The following is a 23721-nucleotide window of genomic DNA, read 5'->3' on the forward strand; positions in this document are numbered from 1 at the left end:
TTGCACTTTGACGTGCTTTCGAACTGCTAGGTTGGCAGGAGCAGGGAACAAGCAACGGGAGCTCACCCCACCACGGGGATTCGAACCGCCTACCTTCTGATTGGCAAGCCCTAGGCTCAGACTACTTGGGCATAGATCATGCTGACCTTCTGAATAAATATGCATGGGATTGAGTAGATAGTTGGCCAAGCCATTGAAACCATTGTATTAAAGTGTATAGTGGCATTGATAGCTTTTAGGGCAACTTCGCAAGGATCCATATCTATTTTGGGTTGCAATGGCAGCAGGTCCATTGGGGGCCTCAGTCTATTTTTAGCCAGCCAGCCTAGGTCCTTACTTAGAACCAGATCGGGGGGCAGCACTGCCTGGCAGCTTTCCCCTCCACCTTTGACTCATTGTTTCCCTTTGTAGAAAGCAGCAGAGAGAAGGAGGATGGGGACAAAATGAGAAAGAGTTGGCTCTGCCTCTTATTTGTTCTGGCTACACCTGTGGTTTGGGCTCCATGTCTTCCACCCCACTAGCCCCAGTGTCTACCAGATGCCACTATTAGCTTTCTACCTTTGTGTGACCAGCCTTGCCGCTATGCCCTGGGCAGCAGAAATTTAAGCAGGCATAATTTTCCAGGAATAGGGTGTATGATAGGACATAATCCACTTTTTGAATTACAGTGGTACCTCGGGTTACATACGCTTCAGGTTACAGACGCTTCAGGTTACAGACTCCGCTAACCCAGAAATAGTGCTTCAGGTTAAGAACTTTGCTTCAAGATGAGAACAGAAATCATGCTCTGGCGGCGCGGCAGCAGCAGGAGGCCCCATTAGCTAAAGTGGCGCTTCGGGTTAAGAACAGTTTCAGGTTAAGTACGGACCTCCAGAACGAATTAAGTACTTAACCCGAGGTACCACTGTACAGGTATCAGGCTGCAATTAAAAGCACAGGGGCAAGACCAGAAAATCTACAAACTTTCTTTCTGTCTTGTCCCGTCTCCCCCAGGATTCTTGTATGTCCTTCAACAGTGGCCAGTGCCTGCTACTGCTACTTCATTTTAACTCTCAGTTGGGAATATTCTCTTTCTTCCTTTTCTAATGGTTGTTTAGTCATTCCAAACCCTCAATTGCCCAAGCACCTGGTAATAGTGCACAGCTGCAGAGGCAGCTATATCCAGGAAGAGGGTATTGTAAGTAGTATGATTATAGCCCTCCTAAATCTTATACTTTAGTTATTATCAAAATCCAATAATTGTCATGCAGACAACACAAAGGTATGATTCAACACACACACACCTCCTGTTTAGCAGATTTAATATATCCGCCCCAATCCTAGGTGATAATCTAAAGTGGTTATAGGGATAAGGCATTTGAGTTGTAATGGAAATGCCAGTTTGCCATTATAGAATCATGGAATCATAGAGCTGGAAGAGACCACAAGGGCCATCGAGTCCAACCCCCTGCCAAGCAGGAAACACCATCAGAGCACTCCTGACATATGGTTGTCAAGCCTCTGCTTAAAGACCTCCAAAGAAGGAGACTCCACCACACTCCTTGGCAGCAAATTCCACAGTCGAGCAGCTCTTACTGTCAGGAAGTTCTTCCTAATGCTTAGGTGGAATCTTCTTTCTTGTAGTTTGGATCCATTGCTCCGTGTCCGCTTCTCTGGAGCAGCAGAAAACAACCTTTCTCCCTCCTCTATGTGACATCCTTTTATATATTTGAACATGGCTATCATATCACCCCTTAACCTCCTCTTCTCCAGGCTAAACATGCCCAGCTCCCTTAGCCGTTCCTCATAAGGCATTTTGGTTGCCCTCCTCAGGACATGTTCCAGTTTGTCAGTGTCCTTCTTAAACTGTGGTGCCGAGAACTGGACACAGTACTCCAGGTGAGGTCTGACCAGAGCAGAATACAGTGGCACTATTACTTATCATAGTTTAGACCCCGGAGCGCACAAGAATTATGACTTGGTTTTATGCTGGAGGCGACTAACCCCTAGTTTAGGGAGCTGATTTGTCCACCCACCCCAAATTTTCTGCCACCACCAAGACCATGCCAATTTTGGTGGTGGTGGGTGGGGGGAAGCACCTTCTCCCCAGCCATCAGACTGATCATTTGATGAGTGAAAGGGGGGGGGGGGGATAACCTCTTATATCTGTCTGAATTAGCAGACATCTTCATGTGTGCATGCAGAAGAAGAAGAAGAAGAAGAACAGTTTGGATTTGATATCCCGCTTTATCACTACCCGAAGGAGTCTCAAAGTGGCTAACATTCTCCTTTCCCCTTCCTCCCACACAACAAACACTCTGTGAGGTGAGTGGGGCTGAGAGACTTCAGAGAAGAGTGACCAGCCCAAGGTCACCCAGCAGCTGCATGTGGAAGAGCGGAGACGCGAACCCAGTTCACCAGATTACGAGTCCACTGCTCTTATCCACTACACCACACTGGCAGAAATGCAAAGTGGTCACAACCACAGCCGACATGCATCTCCAGGGGTTGGCCAAGAGGATATGCATCCCTTGGGCCAAGAAAGGTTAGCCCTCCCTGTTTTATAAAGTGCCCGTCAGTGTTCATTATGCAATTACCCAGATAATTCAGGGCACTCTGCCACACCACCATGTGCCTATCTACACGTGACATAAGAAAAGCCACAACATACCCTGCCCCTGGCAGCCCTCTTAGCTCTTCTTGGGGTCTTCTCATCAGAGGAGAAACTCCACGAGCCCCATGCCATTGTTCCAGATGGAGTCAATGCTCTGGCTGCTGTGCAAAGGATCAGGAGGTTCTGTCCTGACTGGGAACAGATTGAGTAGCTGTGACTGACATCCATAATGGGAAGACGCAAAGCTTATTTGACAGGCTCCTCTGCTTTTTGCAAAGCCTCCCAGCTGGATCCTCTTTTGCAACGGTTCTCAAAGCAAAGGATGCAGCGGCAAACAGAGCTAGATGATGAGGATTTCTGTGTATTGTCCAGATGAGCTTCTGTTGTCCCAGTTTGGCAGAGAATATTAAAGCAAGTAGTCACACCTGAGAAGCTTTTTAAGGAGGCTGCACTACCAGAACTTGGATGGTAGTGCCCTATTAACATGTTTGCGAATGCCCCTGGAATAGAGAGCGAAGTACGCTGAGATAGTGATTGTTAAAATGCACTATTTTTAGGCTCCTGCTCAGATGGAACCTTGAATGGTTGGAAGCCAGTCGAGCTGGCTGGGTGCTGATGGCTCCTTCACACATTAATCTGTACACAGAATGAATGTCTAACAGCTGCTTGGATTTGCACAATACAGTGGTACCTCAGGTTACTGATGCTTCAGGTTACAGACTCTGCTAACCCAGAAATAGTACCTCAGGTTAAGAACTTTGCTTCAGGATGATAACAGAAATTGTGCTCCGGCGACGTGGCAGCAGCAGGAGGCCCCATTAGCTAAAGTGGTACCTCAGGTTAAGAACAGTTTCAGGTTAAGAACGAACCTCCAGAACGAATTAAGTACTTAACCCGAGGTACCACTGTAGTTCCTCATTTGGTCTATGCCAGTTGCCTGTCCACCAGGTGGTTTAAGGGGGAGAAGCCGTTTAGGCTTGCCAGTCTTGAGGATGCTGAATTGGTGCATCTGATACATGATAAATTATTTCCCCAGAAGTTCCTTTGCAGGTCTTCTCTCTAAATTCTGCCCTTTTTAGCTTTGGCCATATTCCGCTGGCAGCGCTGCAGTGGAATAACAACATCTGGCCACAGGGAGTCAGAGTTGCTTCACACAGATGGAAATTAAACTCTTGGCAACAAATGTTTCATTCACATGCATTAGCCTTTCCAGAAAATCAGGATTTTGTGTTAAATCACTAAGGGCTTGTGCAAAGAATGGAAGAAGCATTTTAAAATATACCTGCTTTTCCCCTCTGCCTTTTTGTGAAGGGCCCCATGGGGGTTCCTGATTAACATCTACAATTCCCCCCCCCCAATAGTCTTCTGTGCAAACTTTTCCATTAGTCATCAGCCAGAGAGGGTGAATAAATGAGTTCATTGGAAGAAAGGGCACAGGCACTGAATAAATCTACTCCAAGTCACATTTATCATACACAACTAATACCTTTTAGGGAAATGGTCTAGGTAAACGTGAATCTCAATAAAGGATAGAACCTGGATCCAATGGTAGGGTATGCGGGGGGCGGGAATGTTCCACAATCAGCAGTGATTGACTATATCACAAGCTTGACTTGTGGTGTACTTAGCTGACAGGTTACAACCAGGGATCAATGAATCTCCATTTCACCCCCCATTTTTTGACTCTGAAGTTAGTCTGCCACATTTTCACATCATTTCAGTTTTTTTCTTTTTAAAAAGTCTGCACACAAAAAATGCCTTTTCATATTTCTTGTTCCTCATTTGCATTTTTTTGTATGCAGTTTGAATATATGCCATTTTGTACACTATTTTCATATATATATATATATATATATATATATATATATATCTCACACTTCTTGACTGGAGAACTGCATCGCAGCATTTGGGGAAGTGTGACTTTCAAAGCATAGCTGTGCTTTGGTTCACAAAGTGCAAATTAGGATTGTTAGAACTTCTGAATATGACTAATTCACCCTGAACTAAAATGCTTTAAAACCCAGTGGTCTTGATCCAGAGATGCTTGAGTACCTACTGCTGTTTTCCCAAGAGTTGCTCCTCTCCCCCAAGAGAGGCTGCCTGAGGACAGCTGCACCCTTTATGAGTCAAACTCAGTGGTGTGTTTGACACAAAAACCACATAAAGTGAAGATGACACATAAAGGCCAGAGAACCCTGGCAGCAGTATCCATGGGAAGGATGGCAAGTACGGAGCTTTTTCTGTGGAATCTTGGAAGACAGCTGCTTTATATCAAGCTAAGCCAAGACCATTAATGCATCTAGCTCAGTATTGTCCACACTGCAGCTCTGCAGGGTTATTTTCCAGCCCTACTTAAAGATGTCTAGGTGGGCAATATGTCCTCCTGCAAGGGACAGTTTACTGTTTGAAGGGTTCTTAGTCCAAGTTCAGTGTAAAGATCACGAGCCATACAAAGGGAGAGCAGGGACCCATCAAGAGTTTCAACCCACAAGCTTAACATGAGTCAACAGGGAGATTGTCAGCGGCTGGGCAGAGGAGGAATGGTGGAGACTGCCTCCCCAGTCTGACCCTTCCAGAGAAGAGGAAGAGAGTTCAGAATTACAACAGGGATTTGAGGGAGGTCACAGCTCAGAGGCAGATGAGGGGAAAAGTTGGGAAATAATGTGAGAGGGGGAAGAGGAAGAGGAAGCCCTGGGGACAATGACAGCCGATGGACACTGTGTCTTTAGAAAGCATTCCAGACTCCCCCTTCCTCACAGAACCCAGCAAGCTCAAAGGCAGAGGGTGCCTGTCAGTAGGGATGATGCATGAGGGAGTGGGAGAGATAGAGGGGGTGGAGATTCACTCAGGACAATGTCATTATCAAAGAGGCTGTGTTCCAAAGACTCTCTCTGTGAATATTGAATAAAAAGTGGGTGGTAAGAAACATTCCTTGTCTTTGTACTTTCCTGGACAACCAGCCGTGGGAGTTGCTGGCATCCACCTGACAGTGATGCAGCAGCAAAAGAAAGCTCATGCTATTCTAGGCTGCATTAGCAGAAATATAGGGTCCCAATCAAGGGAAATCATAGTTCCACTCTATTCTACCTTGGTCAGACCACACCTGGAATACTGTGTCCAGTTCTGGGCACCACAATTTAAGAAGGATATTGACAAGCTGGAACGTGTGAAGAGGAGGGCAACCCAGATGATCAAGGGTCTGGAAACAAGCCTTGTGAGGAATGGTTGAAGGAGCTGGGTATGGCTAGCCTGGAAAAGAGACGGAGAGGAGATATGATAGCCACCTTCAAATATATCAAAATGCATATTTCTATCAGCAATGTAGGGTGGGCGGTGAAAGAAGTGGGGTCTTGGGATTGGGGCGAGCTGTGTGGGGATGGCGAGGGAGGAATTTTGGGTGAGCTGTGAGTGCATGGAGATTGGCAACAGGTCGGGGGTTAACAAGTAGAAGGAGTGTTGAAGGAGCTGTAAGGGGCTGGGTAAGATGTAAATGGTGGGGGTTGGTTGATAAGGGACTATTTATAGCCCCCATTTATATATTATAGTTACGAATTTGCATACATTTTAATCAGCACATGCACATTTTAAGCAAACCCATGCCTTCTTTTTTTGGTGATGCTTCTTCTTCTTCTCCACCTCTACCACATCCTCCTCCTCCATCACTACCTTCTCTTCCTCTATTGCATAAGCGGTCATGTCAGGAAATGAATTTGGCACTGTCTGCATGCTAGGCATGTGCTCTCCCACTGGGCTGAAGCCCTTTCCTCACCTTTATAGAGGAGGGATCAAGCAGAACAAAATAAGTATCTGTCTCACATACATACACCAGCCTTTAAAAATCCATCTAGCCTCATGGTTTGTGCAACATCCTGTAGCAATATGGTCCCTAGCTTAAAGATGCATTGTTTTGAACCAGCTGTTTCAGTGAATGATCCATGCAGGCTGGTTTTATACACCTTGGATTGGTGGATATTTAACCCTTTTTCACTCTGTTGAAGTTATTCATATTCTATCGGGAACCGACCAGGAATTGCTTATATGCTTTTTTAGATAGAGAAATCATATCGATTCATTTTGCTCTTTTGATACATCCTTTTGTCTGTGGGGATGTTTAGCAGCCTGGTTTTGTGAGACTTCCCTCCCCTCATGGCAGAGCTGCTGGGTTTCAAGTCTAACCCAAAGCCAAATCCTTGGACCTTCAAACCTTATCCAAAGGTGTTGGGCGCTGGCTGCTCTTGCCCAGTAATGATGATCTAGAAATATTCTGAATGTGTTCAGAATTACTTTCTTCATTGCTATCGCTGTTTCAGGAGCTGACATTTAAAACACTTCCTGGGGCTCAGCCGTGTCAAGTTCTGCCTCTGACAATTTCCTGTGAGTTGCTTTAAAAAAAAAAAAAAAATGCCTGGGATGCTTGGTGGTGGTGTGGAAGCAAACACGAAGGAAGTTTTATGTCCAAAGAAATTGCAAAGGAAATTGCTCTGAACAAAAATGTCACAGCAGGACAGAGTATGTGAGCAAAGAGAACAGTAATTCATTAACAAAAAAACATATTGAATAAAGTTGAGCAGCATTCTAATTCAAAACCACAAGCCTGGGACACATATTTGACAGGGGAAATGGTTCCACACAGGGGCGAAGGAAGGCGTCATGACACCTGGAGCAGGCGTCACGACGTAGGGCGCATGTGCGGCGTCGCTACGTATGACACATGTGCTATAGGTAGCGACACCGCACATGGCTGTATAGCGGTTTGCCGCCGGCGGCACTCCAGTGCCGTACGGACAGTGCCAGGATCCCCACGTTGCCACTGCAGCCACGAACATGGCTGTAGCAGCGCTGGAGGGATCTGGGCACCATCCGTACGGTGCTGGCGACAAACTGCTATACAGCGCATGTGTGGCGTTGCTACGTACAGCGCATGCATGCGACGCCGCACATGCGCTGTACTTAGCGGTTTGCTGCCAGTGCAAGGATCTTCTGCTCTGCTGCTTGCGCCGCCACAAGCCCCCGCGGGGTGAATTCTTGTCACCCCCGCAGGCATGGAACCCGGGGCGTACCGCCCCCCCCACCCCCCATTGCGACCCCACTGGTTCCACAGAGGTGAAATCTTGATAATTTCTAGTACTCCTGCTAAATTGTACTAATGGAATAGCCTTCAAGAGCAAAATCCATTCACAATAGCCTTCTACTGTATGGATTGAATCAGAGATGGAATACCTATGCCTCCCCCTCCCTCTCTTTCAATCTGCTGTCAACTGCACCTTCCATACAAACCCCCACACCATGAAACCCCTCCCTGTTGACTTACCTGATAGCAGCTGTGGGAAGTTCTCAGCGGAGGTGTTGGTGTAAAACTTCTCTCCCTGTCATCTGGAACACTGTGGCAATCACCCGGGAGTCTGGGAAATAAAATTTTCCCAGGTCACCTTAATTCTCATGACATCAGTCCCCTTGGGCACAGAGATGGAGGAGAGCTTTGATACAGTTGACATTTAAAGGCAGATCTACCTAATTCACACTTGGCCGAAATACACAGGCATCCTGAGTATTCGCACACCTTTGAATTTTCAGTGCAGTTCTCCAGCCAATAAATGTCCATAAAAGTACATATACTAGGTTAAAGTGTGAATAAAAATGCATATATTGCTGAAAATAACATGCAGAAATGCATCCTACTGGCAGAGGAGGATTTAGGGGAGAGCGACTGGTTCATCCACACCGGGCATCGAGCAGAGAGGGAGCCACAGAAATGATGTGGAACAGAAAGAGAGAGGTGATGGGGGGGGGCATTTTAGTGTTGCACAGGGCACTTCTGAAATGTGAAAGCCACAAATCTGCCACTGCTATTAGGGAAGCTGCTTTGCAAAATTCACACAAAATTGCGTACAAATTTTCATGAACACTTAATTTTTTCCCCACAATGTGGGAATGGGGAGAACTGAACTTCTGATTGGAAAAATGAGAAATAGAGAGATTTGCCCATCCCCAGTGGTGTGTGCATGAAACCACTGCTGTACAGCCATTCCACCCCCTCTGCCATGCACCCGAAAGGATGCTAAATCATGAGAAAGGACCCTTCCTAAGATGCATGATGGGGCAAGAATGGTCCATGATCAGGATAGGATCTCTGCTGCCTTCTCATGGCAGTAAAACCTTTTTTTAATAATAAAAAGAGGGGTGTTTACAAAGCAAAGAGAAGCCACTGCAATTGCCTTACAATTGCCTGACCTTGAAAGTGCCTGTAAATTCTTAAAAAAAATTCTTTAGCTCTCCCCTCTTCAGGTTTTCCACCTCCCTTTCTATTCTCCCCATCTCAAGCCTGCAAATATGTCAAAAGAACTAGTTAACAATCCATTCCCCTTCCCTGGGAATTGCATGAGAGCTCAGCACTCTTGACAAACTACACTTCCCAATTTCATACTTCTCTTTGTCTAAATCCCCACAAGAAGTACCCAATAAAACAATTTCTATGACAACTGCAGGCAGCATGATTCTGGTGAAAGAAACTGGGGTGCTTTTTGGGAGGGGGTTGGAGCAGTTGTGGGGTGCAAGGAGATTGCTGTTCCTTTGGGGAGGGTTGACCAGACTTTTCACCTACCTCTGCTGCATTTTTCTTCCAAGTTGCTTGGCCTGTACATTGTCAAATGCATAGCTACTTCAAATGTATTAATTCCAAATGAATGGAAAATTGAAACAAATGGGGCCTGTCATGTTCATGCCAGAGTTACAAAGGAGTTTCAAATGTCACGTTTGTGACTCAGTCAGTGGCCTTGGTTTCCTCCTAGAGCAGAGACAGTTTATGTGGGATGTAAGGAGTGGAAGAAAGAGAACGTGGAAAGTGAAATTAACCCTGTTAAGATAACTAGGCGGCTCTTTGTGATGACTTGAGAGCAGAGCTGCACCACTAGCTTGCCTGGAACACCTGGCTACACAGGTGTCCTGATAAAGACCATCTGCAAGTAGATGCTCATGCTCATCCATCAAATGTCCACAGCAATACATAGATGTACAGTGGGCAGGGGCATGCAGGCTCCCTTGCTACAGACATGACATGGGGTGCAATGGAGGAGGTGGGATGAACATGCTTTTTCCTCTTGCACAATTCTCACAGAGAGTTTGTGAATGACTAAAGAGGGCTTGAGTGTTTTCCTCTGCTGCTCTGTGGGTGGCGCTGTGGTCTAAACGATTGAGCCTCTTGGGCTTGCCAATTAGAAGGTGAGCTCCTGTTGCTCTGTCCCAGCTCCTGCCCACCCAGCAGTTCGAAAGCACGCCAGTGCAAGTAGATAAATAGGTACCGCTGTAACAGGAAGGTAAACGGCGTTTCCATCTGCTCTGGTTTCCGTCACAGTGTTCCATTGCACCAGAAGCGGTTTAGGCATGCTGGCCACATGACCCAGATAGCTGTCTGTGGACAAACGCTGGCTCCTTCAACCTGAAAGCGAGATGAGTGCCGCAACCCCATAGTCGCCTTTGACTGGACTTAACCATCCAGGGGTCTTTACCTTTTTCTACCTTTCTTTGTTCCAAAACAGTCCCCACTCAGTGACCTATTTACCATTCCTTTGAGTATTTCCAGGCCATTCCTCACTATTCCCATACCTGTCCTATTCTTTTTTGCTTACTGTGTTATTTGCAGTTGGGGGGGGCATGCTTGGGGAAGGGGGAGGGGTTAGATGAGCCACTAAAGGGGTCCAGGAAGTGATGTCTCTGTCTGGGAGCCCACACAGGGACTGATGGGTCATAGCACCCTTCCAAATAGTGGTTCTGAAGGGATTATCCTGATTTGATGTATGTCGTAAGGTGACCCTTAATCAAAGGTCGGTCCAGCCTACTGACCAACCAGAAGGCAAGCTGGCTGATTCCGGATACATACCCAATGCCTTTGCTTATATCTGTAATTGATAAATGTTGTGGCCTGTTTTAACCCAACACCGATGTCCTGTGTCTTGGGTGAGTCAGTAATGTCCCTCTGCCCACTATGGACAGCTCCACTGGCCTCTGTCCATAGAGTGATGCTGGTTTCAATGCACCACTTCAGAGCTCTCTGTCCCACCCATGGCAAGTGGTGAATGTGGACAGCTTTTGCCTGTCCCTTCTCTCCCGGCACACACTTCTGCTCCTTCCATTGCGAGTAATGGGGCTGCAGATTTTCTGGTGGTTATGTATGTGTGCCAGGAATATTTTCTTCACTTCATTAAAGCTGATAGCCTGTGTGTTGGTGTTTGAAGAAGTGTGCATACCCAATGCATGCATGCATGAACTTTCAGCATGCCATTTCAATGCACCTATAAAATGGAGCCCTTTCCATTTGGCTGAAATTTGACAGGTGAAAAAAATCTCGTGGAGAGGTAGCAGACTATCTGAATATTTTGTGCAAGTTGGATGGAAATCACAGAAGTTGCAGGCAGCAGAAGAGAATCTGGGTCTCCCATTGAAAGGCATAGGAAACAAATGGAATGACACAAATGAATAAAAATGAATGCGATTTGAATGAATAACTAAATGAACGAATGGGGTTTTCATAATGAAAATTAATGGGACAGCTAAAACTTTCTTTCTTTCTTTCACTTCCTTAACAAAACTTGAAGTTTCCTGTTCTGTCTTCTTGAAAGTAAATACTGTGAGGCCGCAAAGAAACTTCCCATTGTAAAAGGAAATGCAGAACGTAAATAATATACAAGCCATAAAAAGCATCGATAGCAATGTTGGTCCACGGCAGAAGAAAATAAATAAGGACATTGCAGAAAGCCAATATGCTTGTTAGAACTGGAGAAAATGAAACAGGGAACAAACTTTCAAAAGGCTGTTTCAAACATTTGGGATTACTTCTCGGAATTATTTGAGGGAATGATATATTATATATTCGATTAATGTATTCTCTCTTTCTCTCTGCCACCACTATGATGATTGACATCTAAGATAGGCCTGAAAGACTACACAAACATGATACAGAACTGATAAAGTATTGTGCTGTTTTTAAATGGGAGTATGGGAAATTGTTTCTGGCCAGTGCTTCTTTTTCTGGGGGGATGGAAGGGGACGCATATCCCTAAACATTTTGTAAATCTTTGTACTTTTGTCCAATTACTGTATTTATTCTTCCCAATTTGAAGTATAAAATGGTGATTTTCTCGAGTCTAAATGAGAGTACCTTTAAACATTTTTAAGAGAAAAAAAGCACTGATTCTGGCAAACCTCAATTATAGTCCCCAAAATAAGTTTTTTTAGTAGAATGACAGCATTGTCTCTACTGTAGAAATGGCCGTCATGTGGCCTTCCAGTGTCGCTGAATTACAGCTTCCATTATTCCTGACCTCTGGCCATGTTGGCTGCACCTCATGGAAGTTGGAACCCATTTGAAGAGTCACCCTTTGGGGATTTATAATGAATTGAAAAAAGTGTTGAAAAACACATTTATTAAAAAACCAGAAGCCTTTTTACTTGGTATAGTGGGGGGTAAAATCCCAAAAAGGATGTTACTTTTTTTCTGTATGCCACAACAGCTGCAGGAATATTGTTAGCGAAGAATGGGAAGAAACAAGATTTACCTACTATCAAAGAATGGCAGGTGAAGATGATGGACTATGTGGAACTTGCCGAACTGACCGGGAGACTCCAAGACCAGGGAGAAGAGACGGTGGAAGAAGACTGGAAGAAGTTTAAGGAATATTTGAAAAAATATGTTAATATTTAAACCTTAGAATAGCTTTGGAAGTGGATATAGGCTATAGGGTTAGAAGTAGAAGATACGGTATTTTAAAATAGTATTATTTGTAAGTAATAAAATGTGAAGTTATTTTAAGTGTGATTAAAAAAAAGATGGTTAGAAATTATGATATATGTAAACTGCTAAAGATGAAGTAAAATGAAAATCAGATAGGTGGAACTTGGGGAAGCCCACTTAACAATGTTTAGAAAAATCAGGATAAGACAAGAATTTGTTCGTATTGTTTGTCTTTTCTGTTTGTGTTTTTAATTTGTGTTATAAAATGAATAAAAAAATTTTGGGGGGGAAATGAAGAGTCACCCTTTGGGTGGGGGTCGGGGAGCCTTACTCAGGGCTATGACTGGCAGTCTGATAATGCTTTTTTCCTGTTATTTCTTAATGAAGGGTAGCCAAGTCAGAGGCAGGAATGTGAGTCAGAGGTAGGAGACAGCGGGTTGAAGAGAAGACAGGAGGTGTCATTAAGGGAAGTAGAATCTCTGTATCTATTCCTCCCTAACATTATGAAAACTAGCTGTGCTTCTTTTCAAGCTGATAGAGAAGCACAGAAATGTCCCACCCTATAGTCTATTGCTTTAACACAGGGATGGAGATGAGGAACCTTTGGCTCTCTAGATTATGATGGACCACAATTCCCAGCAGCCCCAGCTAGCACTGCCAACGGCCAGGAATGCTGGGAGTTGGAGACCAACAACATCTGGGAGCCTGCTTTAGAATAATAGAATCACAGAACAGAAAAACCGCTTAAAGGACATTTATCCTGAGATTATGATGTTGCTTGCACAAGATGCCTTGAAGGGAATAGGATTTGCACAAGAACCATTGAATCTTAGAGTTGGAAGAGACTCAAGAGTCATCTAGCCCAACCCCCGGCAATGTAAGAATCTCAGCTTAAGCATCCAAAGGTATTGGGAAATAACAAAGAGCTTCTTTTCAAAACAGCTAAAGAAGTGCAGATTCAATTTCCCCCCCAAGAGTAGAAGTCTGAATATGTGGCAACAATCTTTTAAAATGCAGTCCGTCATAGGAATACAGCAAGCTTAAACCCACTTACTTGGGAGTATGCCCCATTTGAATTATGGTGCTGGAGGAGACTCTTGAGAGTCCCATAGACTGCAAGAAGATCAAACCTATCCATTCTGAAGGAAATCAGCCCTGAGTGCTCACTGGAAGGACAGATCCTGAAGCTGAGGCTCCAATACTCTGGCCACCTCATGAGAAGAGAAGACTCCCTGGAAAAGACCCTGATGTTGGGAAAGATGGAGGGCACAAGGAGAAGGGGATGACAGAAGACGAGATGGCTGGACAGTGTTGTCGAAGCTACCAGCATGAGTTTGACCAAACTGCAGGAGGCAGTGGAAGACAGGAGTGCCTGGCATGCTCTGGTCCATGGGGTCACGAAGAGTCGGACACGACTAAACGACTAAACAACAACAACAACAAGCCCCATTTAATTCAATTGGGTTTACTTCTGAGTAGACACAGGATTGCACTATAGCTCCCAGGCTTCAGATCGTGGGAACAGCCCTGCAGGATGTGTGTCAACCTGGAACACACAGTGGGCAGTTGCCAACGGCTTGCAAGACACTTTGAGGTTAAAGTCAGCTGAGCAAATTCATCACTGAGATTCAGTGTTTACTCATAGCGACCAGCCTTACCACAGTGCAAAAATAGAACTTTTCTGAATTATTTCTTCTCCTTTTTTCTGAATTGACTTTTGCAATATATAGGATGGTTTTTAAACAGGCGTCATCAGCACATACATACAGCCTGGGAGTGATTCCTTAAGAGACACAGCAACAACTACCAAAGCCACAACATGATGTTCACCAGTGGTGGGATGCATTAGAGGAGGTGTCCCACATTAATATTTAGGTTACATTTGCAGACCAGATTTTGCTGTTCATCTGAACCTTTTTTTCAAGTGTCTGCTTTTAACACACCCACACAGCTCTTTGTCCAGAACTGCCTACCTTAATGGTTCTGTCTCATTCGGTTAGTGGTTTTATTATCTTGTCAGATATTTTTTTCAATACATGAAAACTAAATGAAAATTTGCAGAATCCCAGAGTGGTTACAAAGGACCTGGAGACGCCTTCATAATACTGGGTATGTAGAATCGACTTTAACTTAAATATCCATCTCTCTGTGTCTAGAAAAACCAAATTATCAAGCTGTTATTGAGAATTCCCCCCTAGAATTAAAAATGGTTATTTTATGTCTTGCTTTGGGAAATGTGTTTGCTAAAAAGTGATTGCAACCAGCAAAAATGGCATTCGCTGCTGTTTTTGAGGCAATGGAGACACGTTTTGATGTATTGCTTCAGAGAAATACCATGTGCATGTATGTACTATATGACCATGGGTGGGTGAGTTGCTCAGAAAAGTCTCAGAACAAACACAGTATGGTGGGAGGGGAGTATTTGATTACTATGGGGTGATAGTGTACAGTACTGGCATGCAATATTAATTAGTACATGTCATTATTTCACAGTTGATAAAATGCAGTAATATTCTGCATTCAGTGCAGGATGTTATTCAGTGGCTGGCACCCGTGAAACAGAATTTATCAAGTAATAATTTGTTAGATTTCATATCTGACACCACCCAGAACAATGAAAGCATATCAGTCTAAAGCTGTCAGATTTAGAGGTAAAACTTCACATTCAAAAGTTGAATGTTGATTTTGAATTTCACGTTCAAAACTTGAGCGATGAAATTGGAAATTTGGCAAATCTGAAGTATTAGCAGTTTCTCCCTTTTTTTGCGTTTTAATCTTTATTGGTTTTTAAATGACATCACAGTAATCTTTCTCCATCAGAAATATACACAAAAGAAATACTGAAGTGTTGGAAATAAAGTAAAGTTGTATAATGAAATTTTGATTTCAAATGTTTACAGTGATCTTTTAGGTATTGTCTATATTTATCCCACTCTCTGTTAAATTTTTGGTCATCATGATTCCTAATTTTCCACGTTATTCTTGCCATCTCAGCGTACTGAAATAATTTAGTCTGCCATTCCATTTTTGTTGGTATATTATCTCCTTTCCAGCATTGGGCTAATAGCATTCTTGTGGCCCTGGTTACATACATGAATAACGTCATCAAATCTTTCGGTATATCTACGCCTATAATACCTAGGAGAAAGGCTTCAGGTTTTTTGGCGAAGGTTAATTGAAACATTTTTTTTAGCTCATTGTAAATCATATCCCAAAATTCCTCTATCTTTTTGCATTTCCACCACATATGGTACATAGTTCCTTCTATTTCTTTGCATTTCTGATACAAGTTAGAGCTGGTTCTGAAGTATTAGCAGTTTCAATCATATTATTCAGGAATATCTGTTCATTATTAATACAGGATGGAAGTCTGGACTTACTTTCAAGACATTCTCTTCCCAAGGATACAAGAATTTGCCACAGAAGCTTGGCTTGCTTACTCCAGACCTCAGCCATCAAGCCACAACCAGCTATTATCCCTTTTTCTGATGTGCTGTTGCATTGCTGCAGCCATTGGAGGCCTCTTCTACAACTGGATGTTTTTCTCACTGCAATATTCTTTCCAGTTCTCTGCCGCAGCTGCTTCAGCCATTAGTTTTCTGGCCCTGTTGACCCTCTTCCTGATGCACCCCATCCGTTGCATGTTCACTATAATTGTGCCTACTTTAGGGACCAAGCAAGGGCGGAGGTTGCTCCTGTCTGCCACCTTCATGATTGTGGCTGTCAACATAGTGCCAAACATCATGAGCAACATCGAAACCATCCTGCAGGTCATCAAATGCATCTGCAAGAATTCCTCTGAGAGCCTTCTGAACTCAACAGTTCTCTTGGGGAACGCTTCATGGGACTTCAGTGACGCTCTCAAACGGGTGACTGACAACATGCCGGACAAAACAGGGAGAGCTAGGGATGGCCATGTCCGGTTTGAAACCCACAACAACAACAATTTATTGAGTCAGAGAATTATCAGTGCTAGCCAAGGGATCAAGGAAGATTTCTTGCAAGTTGATGTGCTGGTCCAGAAGGTCATACTGTTGGGTAACCGGGTAATTGCTGGCTTCTTCCTCTTCTATCTGATATTTGAGTCTGCTTGGTACCTAAAGAGCTACCTCACAGATGTCCGTTTTGACAATGTTTACATCACTAAAAAGCTAGAAGATTTGGCTCGGGAGAACAAAGCAACTCACCTGCTAGTTTGTTCACCAAAGAAGTTGATCAAGTCCACAGGATTCAAGCTATCCCGAGAGGAACTCCTTTCTTGTGTAATGCACATTTTTCTTCTTACCTTAGTGCTCATGTTAACACTAGTGATCATAGCAACGGACTATATCGCCTTCCATTTGGCACAAGCGGCTGTGACCGAAGTCGCCCAGTTTCCCGTTGTGCCAATAGTCATCTCGATAAAATATGAGGTGAGTATGGAAGCCTCTACCTTGGCATTTTCAAGCGAAAGGATGCAAATTAAGATTTCGCTTGAATGCTCCTGCAGTCAGAATTATAAATGAAACAACCACAGCATGGTTAAAATTAACCCTGCCTGTTATTCACAACATGGTACAGTGGTACATTGGTTCTCAAACACCTTGGTACTCAAACAACTTAGAACCCAAACACTGCAAACCCAGAAGTAAGTGTTCTGGTTTGCAAACATTTTACAGAAGCCGAACGTGCTCCGTTTTGAGTGCCATGCTTCCATTTTGCGGTCTGTCTGCTTTTGCTGTTTATTTTGCATTTTTGTTTTTGTGACTTTTTTGTTTTGTTTTTGTGACTGTGTGGAACCCAGTTCAGCTACTGATTGATTGACTGATTGTGTGACTGCAGTACATTGTTTATTGCTTTCATTTTATGGATCAATGGTCTTTATCGATCGTAAAATTCATGTTAAATTGCTGTTTTAGGGGTTGTTTTTAAATGCATTACTTTCTGCATTACTTGGGAAAGCATGCATTGGTTTTGGAATGCTTTGGTTTTGGAACGGACTTCTGGAACGGATTAAGTTTGAGAACCAAGGTACCACTGTATTAATTCGGATGACAAGTGATGTGTAGGGACGTAAAAGGTCATCATGCGATTCCTGCAAATGCAGGTTGGAACTGGTCATCTGTAACATTCACCATACAATTAGGTCCTGCATTATCACACCTCATTTCAATTTCAGAAGAATAGGGATCCAAACTTGAAAGTTACATTTTTAAGCTGCAGCATCACAGGACTTTCAACTAAAGAGTAGTTGGAACTATTCAAAAGCAATTAATTTAGGTTGGCTATTGGTCAATTTTCATGGAAAGACATAAAGACTGCACACTTTATGGGGGTGGGGTGGGTGAAATGTAACTCTTACGTCCTCGATCCAGAAACTTTAATCTCACTTCAGTCCCTCTGAAATCAGTGGGAGAACTTGCAAAATCCTAAGCTTCCTAAGCAAGCTCACTCAGAAGTAAATCCTCTGAACCTATTTTACAGATTTACTTTCTATAAGCATAAAAACAACACCAGAAAGCATGGTTACACTTAAATATACCAACAATATTTTTAAAGGCATAGTAGGTTAGACTTTATCAAATGCATGAATATGAGACATGGTTGTACGTGGACTGTAAACAGTGATGCCAGAAGGAAAAGAAATATAGAAAAGTACAGATGATAACAATTACCTCAGTAAAATGGAATTTTAAAAGTGATCTCTGTATGATTTAGGATTGTAGCTAGTCCTGAGCTAGCCTTGAGTAAGTTGTCCAAATGATTTTGATAGCATGTAAATATGACTAACTTTCTAAGGACCTTACAGCTTATAACAAAGAGTAATTTTCTACTGTTTCGTATCCATCTGGCATATCAGAAAATATCAGGGCAGTATAAAACAATTAAACACAAAACACACTTAAAAATCATCATCATCATCATTAAAGTGACTGGCTGATTAAACAGCTGCTGGAATTAAAAAAAAAAGCTATTCCTATGAAAGAGGAAAGCAAGAATGCCTGCTGAATCTCTACTGGAAGAGCATTCCACAGCATGGGATCAGAAATACTAAATGCTCTGTGTGAGTTTCTGTATTTCTACTGAATCATTCTCTTTTATTCTTTCAGGCGAAGCTGATTTTTGTGCCATTTTTGGAATATATTTTTAACGGTGCTTTTTCTACAGAGCAATCCTTGCCTCCGTTTGAAAGAAGCTATCATCAGAATCTGACCTTTGTGTCTGCTAACTGCCCCATGAGGTGGCCAAACCCTCCCAACAAAGCTGTGGTCCTTGCCGTTGGGCTCCTCTATTGCATCATTTATACCATGATCTTTTTGGAAACATACTCACGTCGGCTGTGCCGGAAAATTTCAGCCTCCTTTTTCAACAGCCAAGAAGACCGGAGAGTTCAGTACCTCTACAGGAAACTTGTTAGGAAACACAAGAAAAAGAATGGACACCAGCAGAAACCAACCACGCCGTCTTAAATTGCTTCCACGGAGGGGATGGAATTGTGTTACTATGCCAGGAGGTTTTTAGACTTTGCACTAGCAAAAACAGAACATCCTCCTCCTCTTCTCCCCTGGAGCCCCCTAAATGCCCTCAAAATCAGCCCCAAAGTATTTGGGGCCCCTTTGGAGAAGATTTGGGGAGAAAGGGGGAAACAGAAGTGCTGCTGGACTCTACCGGCACCGCTTTTGTTTCTTGGAAACAAAGGGAGAGATTCAATGTCACACTCTTCTTATTGTTCCACCAGTGCAAGCATTTTGCTCTGTCAGATAGAATGACCCCCCTCTCCTCCCACTGTGTGATATTCCAGGGGTTCTCCTGACCCCCTGAGCCAATTTCAGGGGGTTGGGAGGGGAGCATTGCTCAGAGCGTCTACTGACAAGACTCATTGGTTGAATCCTGCCCCATGAAACCCTTTGTTTCTGTGAAATTCAAAAGCTCAGAGTGAATTGATTTTCAGATAAACACCATGGCCGAAAATGACACTCATATATACAGGGAGGTGATTCGCTATTTGACCTTTGGAGGGCTAATGCTATATTATGGAATGTTATGTTCTCTCGCTAAGTGCCACTGTCTGCTGTTTGCCTCCTTTGTTCATTGCTAATGGCTGGTGGTTTGCTCTGCAGCACCTTGTTCTGACAAAACAGACAAGTGAACAAACCTTCCTTTTTCAATCCAGAGAGATTGAACATAAGAACAAATCCACAAGATGCCTGTTCCCAAATGCAAATAACCAGGCACTGGGGGGACGGGACAATATGCCTAGTTTTGAGTACATCCACCATATCTCCCAAATTGCCAATCGTTCGTTCCCCACAGCTAGCAAAATGCACCAGTGGCAGATGGGCCCCACTCTCTTCTGTGGAAGGTAAGAGGCAGCAAATGAGCTTTGTTTGCAGGAATCATTCATCCGCAGGATCACAGTCCATACATTCCAAGATTATCATATTAGAATGTCCAGTAAAGTGAGATCATATTTTTGCCAAATGTATTAAAATAATGATATCACCAGATTTGTAAGATTTATCCTATGATTGCACCCACTCAAGTTTAGCTAATTGGTTCATGGGCACAGAAGTGATGGTAAAAATAAAATCAGTTATTATTGTAATGTTTGCATTTATGGCACAAGCTTGGGAGATTTCTAGAGCTAGGAGAAGATTAACTGTGCTGCATTTGCTGTGTGGTCAACAGAGTTATCATCACTTAGCAGATGTATTTTATCTGGCCTTAATATATAGAAAAGCCTTCTTTTAAGATCGCAAGTTTAGCAATTCTTTGCAGTGTAATTCCAGAGAATCTTTAAATCTTGGTAGCTCTGGAACTTATGCATGGAAGGACGATTTCTAGCTTGGAGACATATTTTTAGCTTGTGCTGCGATGGTTTGTAATGCCGTGGGTATGAAATGCAGGATTGCATTTGTAAGGAACAAGTCAGTGCCTTGAGTAAAGTAATAAGTCATCATCCTTATCTCAGAGTGATTCATTTGATAGTATTTGCCCCTTGACTGAGCATTGCTGAATGTGCAGCTGGAGCCTATTGCGAATGGAGAGAAGCTCAGGCTAGAGAGAGATCAACAGAGCTGGCGAGACAAGAGCCTTGGGGCGAAGAGGTTTCAGGCAAAATAGCCATTAGAGAAGTAGCAAAGGATTTTGGTGCATGTGGGGTTTTGCAGCGGGGCAGGGGCAGAAAATATATTAGATTGTGCCCCAAGTCTCAATATGATAATCCAGGAAAAGTGTGAGCACTCAGATAACAACCTGCTGATTTCATTCTACTTCTATTGGTGCTGACCTTTAAAGCCCTAAACGGCCTCGGTCGTGTATACCTGAAGGAGCGTCTCCACGGCCATCGTTCAGCCCAGACACTGAGATCCAGCTCCGAGGGCCTTCTGGCGGTTCCCTCATTGTGAGAAGTGAGGTTACAGGGAACCAGGCAGAGGGCCTTCTTGGTAGTGGCACCCGCCCTGTGGAACGCCCTCCCATCAGATGTCAAGGAAACAAGCAGCTATCTTCTCTTTAAAAGACATCTGAAGGCAGCCCTGTTTAGGGAAGTTTTTAATATTTAATGCTGTATTGTTTTTAACACTCAATTGGGAGCCACCCAGAGTGGCTGGGGAAGCTCAGCCACATGGGCAGGGTATAAATAATAAATTATAATTATTATAATTATTATTATTATTACTATTACTATTATTATTATTATTATTCTCTGCCATCAACCTGGATGAGGAGCAGAATGCCTCCATGTGATGTGGGTCCAACCAGGAAAGGCTTAAGCCTTTTATTTAAAGAAAAATAAATCCATTTCTGCTAGGTCTAATGGCAAAACAAACAGGAGTTGGGATAGCCATCCATAACACAGACAAGGATGTAAAAAGAACAATAGGCATCAGGCAGGGCAGGAGTAAGCTATTCGGGTGCAGAATGCGTAGAGGCAATTCAAGCAAAGTCCTGATTCATACGAGCTGCTGCTGTATGGTTGCTCTGTCAACATGATTAGGTACTTAGGTTGCAGTGCAAGTGCTTACACAGCCGGGAGCGATGTGGTTCGGAGAGATGATGAAACTCTTGCCCATATCACCACCACGGCTGGACCCCAGGCACCTGCAACACTGGCATGGAAATTTGTCATCGGACTCATGTGGTTTTTGGTTACCGATGGCATGGAGTAGGAAACTGTCCATGGGAGAAATATAACCACACCTCCACAATAGATATGCATTGACCTGACAAGGCTACCCAAGATTCAACCAGGTTCAATCAATACACCAGAATTGGGGAATGACCAATTAAGAAAGGTGACATCTAGTCCGTTGGGCTGTGATCCTCAGATGAAGGGCAGTATAGAAATGAGAGAGAGAGAGAGAGAGAGAGAGAGAGAGAGAGATTTAACATTGAGGATATTGTTAATAACTTAGATTCAGTCTCAGCCCAAAAAATTAAAATATGAAAAAAGGAATCTTCTTAGATATAAGGAAGTTTGTCTTTTAGATCAAAAGAACCTCTTGGTGTATGTTAGGGGTAAAAGAAAAGAAGTCTCATCCATGGTTTGAATATTTTCAAAATTGTGTAGCCTTAGCAAAATATGCATTTTTTTTTTCATTTCTGTTGGGGCAGAATTCAAAAAGCTCATATTGAAAAAACAGAAGGCAATTGTTTTCAAATATTAGCAAATTGTTGCTAGGTTAGGACAACTGAACCAGAGCAAATTCAATATTATATAATAAAATGGGAGCAACATTTGGGAGTAAACAATCCAATGGCTATGTGGGAAAGATTATGGAATCAAAGCCCATAAAGTCACCCAAAGCTGATGCTGGAGAAACCAAGAAATTTATGTGATTTATATTTATGCTCATTGAAAAAAATAGATTTTTTTATGCTGATCTTTGTAATTTTATTTTATACCATAATAAAATATTTTTGGAAAAGCAGCTGTGACTAGGCTAAAGTGAAACCAATCAATGGAAACAACAGCACAAAATCCTTTTTAAAGCTGGAAAACCGAGGAGGCCCTGCCTCCTGTCACCATTTTGTCATTGTCAAGGGCATTTCCCCTTCTTCACAGATAAGCTATCTAATTGATTTGGCAATTTATTCCTATTATAAATAAAATGTTTCTGACTGAATCGGACTCTCTCTCCAGAATGTCAGCAGCAATCCAAGTTTCTGCGAGGGGCCTGTTCCATCCGATTTACGTAATATAACCGGATGCCATTCCAATCACATACGCGCAAGCGACAAACCCCATTAGCTTCAGGCACATTAGGAAAGATAAAACGCTGTAAGAAACGCATTGGGAACTTTCATATGCCTTCCTAAGGAAACTGCTGCTGTAATCATTTCCATACATTTCGGAGCTCTGCACCCATTGTTAGCTTTCGTTGTGTGACATTCTTTTCGGATTCACAGGGCTTTCAGTTCTGGGATTTCCCTCATATTCTTGGAAGAAGGGAAAAGTCCCTTGCATTTGTCAGCCAAATAGTTAATTCTGCTCCCTTTGGCTCACTGAGACCAGTGTCAGATTAAGGGTGACACAGGGCGCCGAGTCGAGGGGTGTGTGCAAGATAACAACAACGACAACGGTAATAAAATGAATTATTTGGAAAATAAGAATTGCAAACTTCTGTCATCTCTCGCAGTGCCATAATATCAAAGTCTGCCCCTGCTGAGACCAAGGGCGGATCTGCACTCATGGTTTTTTAAACTTAAAAAAGGTTTAAGGAATGGTTTTCATAGCATAGATAGACACATGACATCCTACTTTTAATGTTCATAATGTGTTATTAAAATGTGACACCAGAGAGCAACCAGCAATCAGGAGCCAGCATTTTGACAGAGAAAACAATCTTAAGAAACGCTTTTCTTTTACAAGTACGGGCTGAGACATTTTAGAATGATATATCTGATATCGTTCTAATGACGTTAAACAGGTCAGTGTAGATCCAGCCCAAGTTTGCAGAATAAAAATAGCCCATTCTTTGCAAACCATAACCCAGTCTATTAGCATAAGAATTTCAAGGAAACCACATCTCTTTAAAGCCTTGAGTAAGAAACTAGAAAAATTCAAGTTAAAGCAGACAGGAATCCCTCTAAGTTAGGTTTGTAAAACGACACAAGTGGAGTTGGAATAACTGCAGAGTAAATCAGCAACAGAGAAATTGTGCACTAAGTGCTGGAACTGTCCCCTCCCACACTCTAAATTAAGAAGGGGTGGATCACAAATGCAGCCCACATTTTTGGTTTGTTTGAAAATATGTGGTTATGTGCCTTCCCCCTCAGGGATTTATTTATTTTCCTTTATCTTAAATGCCACCTCCAAAGTGGCAGTAACATTAATTACATTTTTTAAAAAAAAGCTGGCTTTAAAAAGCCCCACAAATCTCTAAAAAGGGTAGTAGTAATTATAAGTAAGAACAGCAGA

At 43.0% G+C, this 23721-nt stretch overlaps 1 protein-coding gene across 1 annotated transcript; it reads left to right on the forward strand.

Annotated features, from left to right (window-relative positions):
• Window positions 1-14089: 14089 nt before the first annotated feature.
• OCSTAMP (osteoclast stimulatory transmembrane protein) lies at window positions 14090-19905 on the forward strand. Its single transcript, XM_083447763.1, has 3 exons — window positions 14090-14429; window positions 15682-16732; window positions 18410-19905. Exons 1-3 carry the CDS (start codon window positions 14368-14370, stop codon window positions 18767-18769), a joined length of 1473 nt encoding a protein of 490 aa, XP_083303889.1. The 5' UTR covers window positions 14090-14367; the 3' UTR covers window positions 18770-19905.
• Window positions 19906-23721: the final 3816 nt, after the last annotated feature.

Source organism: Podarcis tiliguerta (genome assembly GCF_965153285.1).
Source record: "Podarcis tiliguerta genome assembly, chromosome: 6".
Taxonomy (NCBI): domain Eukaryota; kingdom Metazoa; phylum Chordata; class Lepidosauria; order Squamata; family Lacertidae; genus Podarcis; species Podarcis tiliguerta.

Coding starts and splice junctions, on each gene's coding strand:
- OCSTAMP (XM_083447763.1), top strand. CDS start 14,368: ATGAAAATTTGCAGAATCCCAGAGTGGTTACAAAGGACCTGGAGACGC. Junction 14,430..15,681: donor AGACGCCTTCATAATACTGG/GTATGTAGAATC, acceptor TTATTAATACAG/GATGGAAGTCTGGACTTACT. Junction 16,733..18,409: donor TCATCTCGATAAAATATGAG/GTGAGTATGGAA, acceptor TTATTCTTTCAG/GCGAAGCTGATTTTTGTGCC.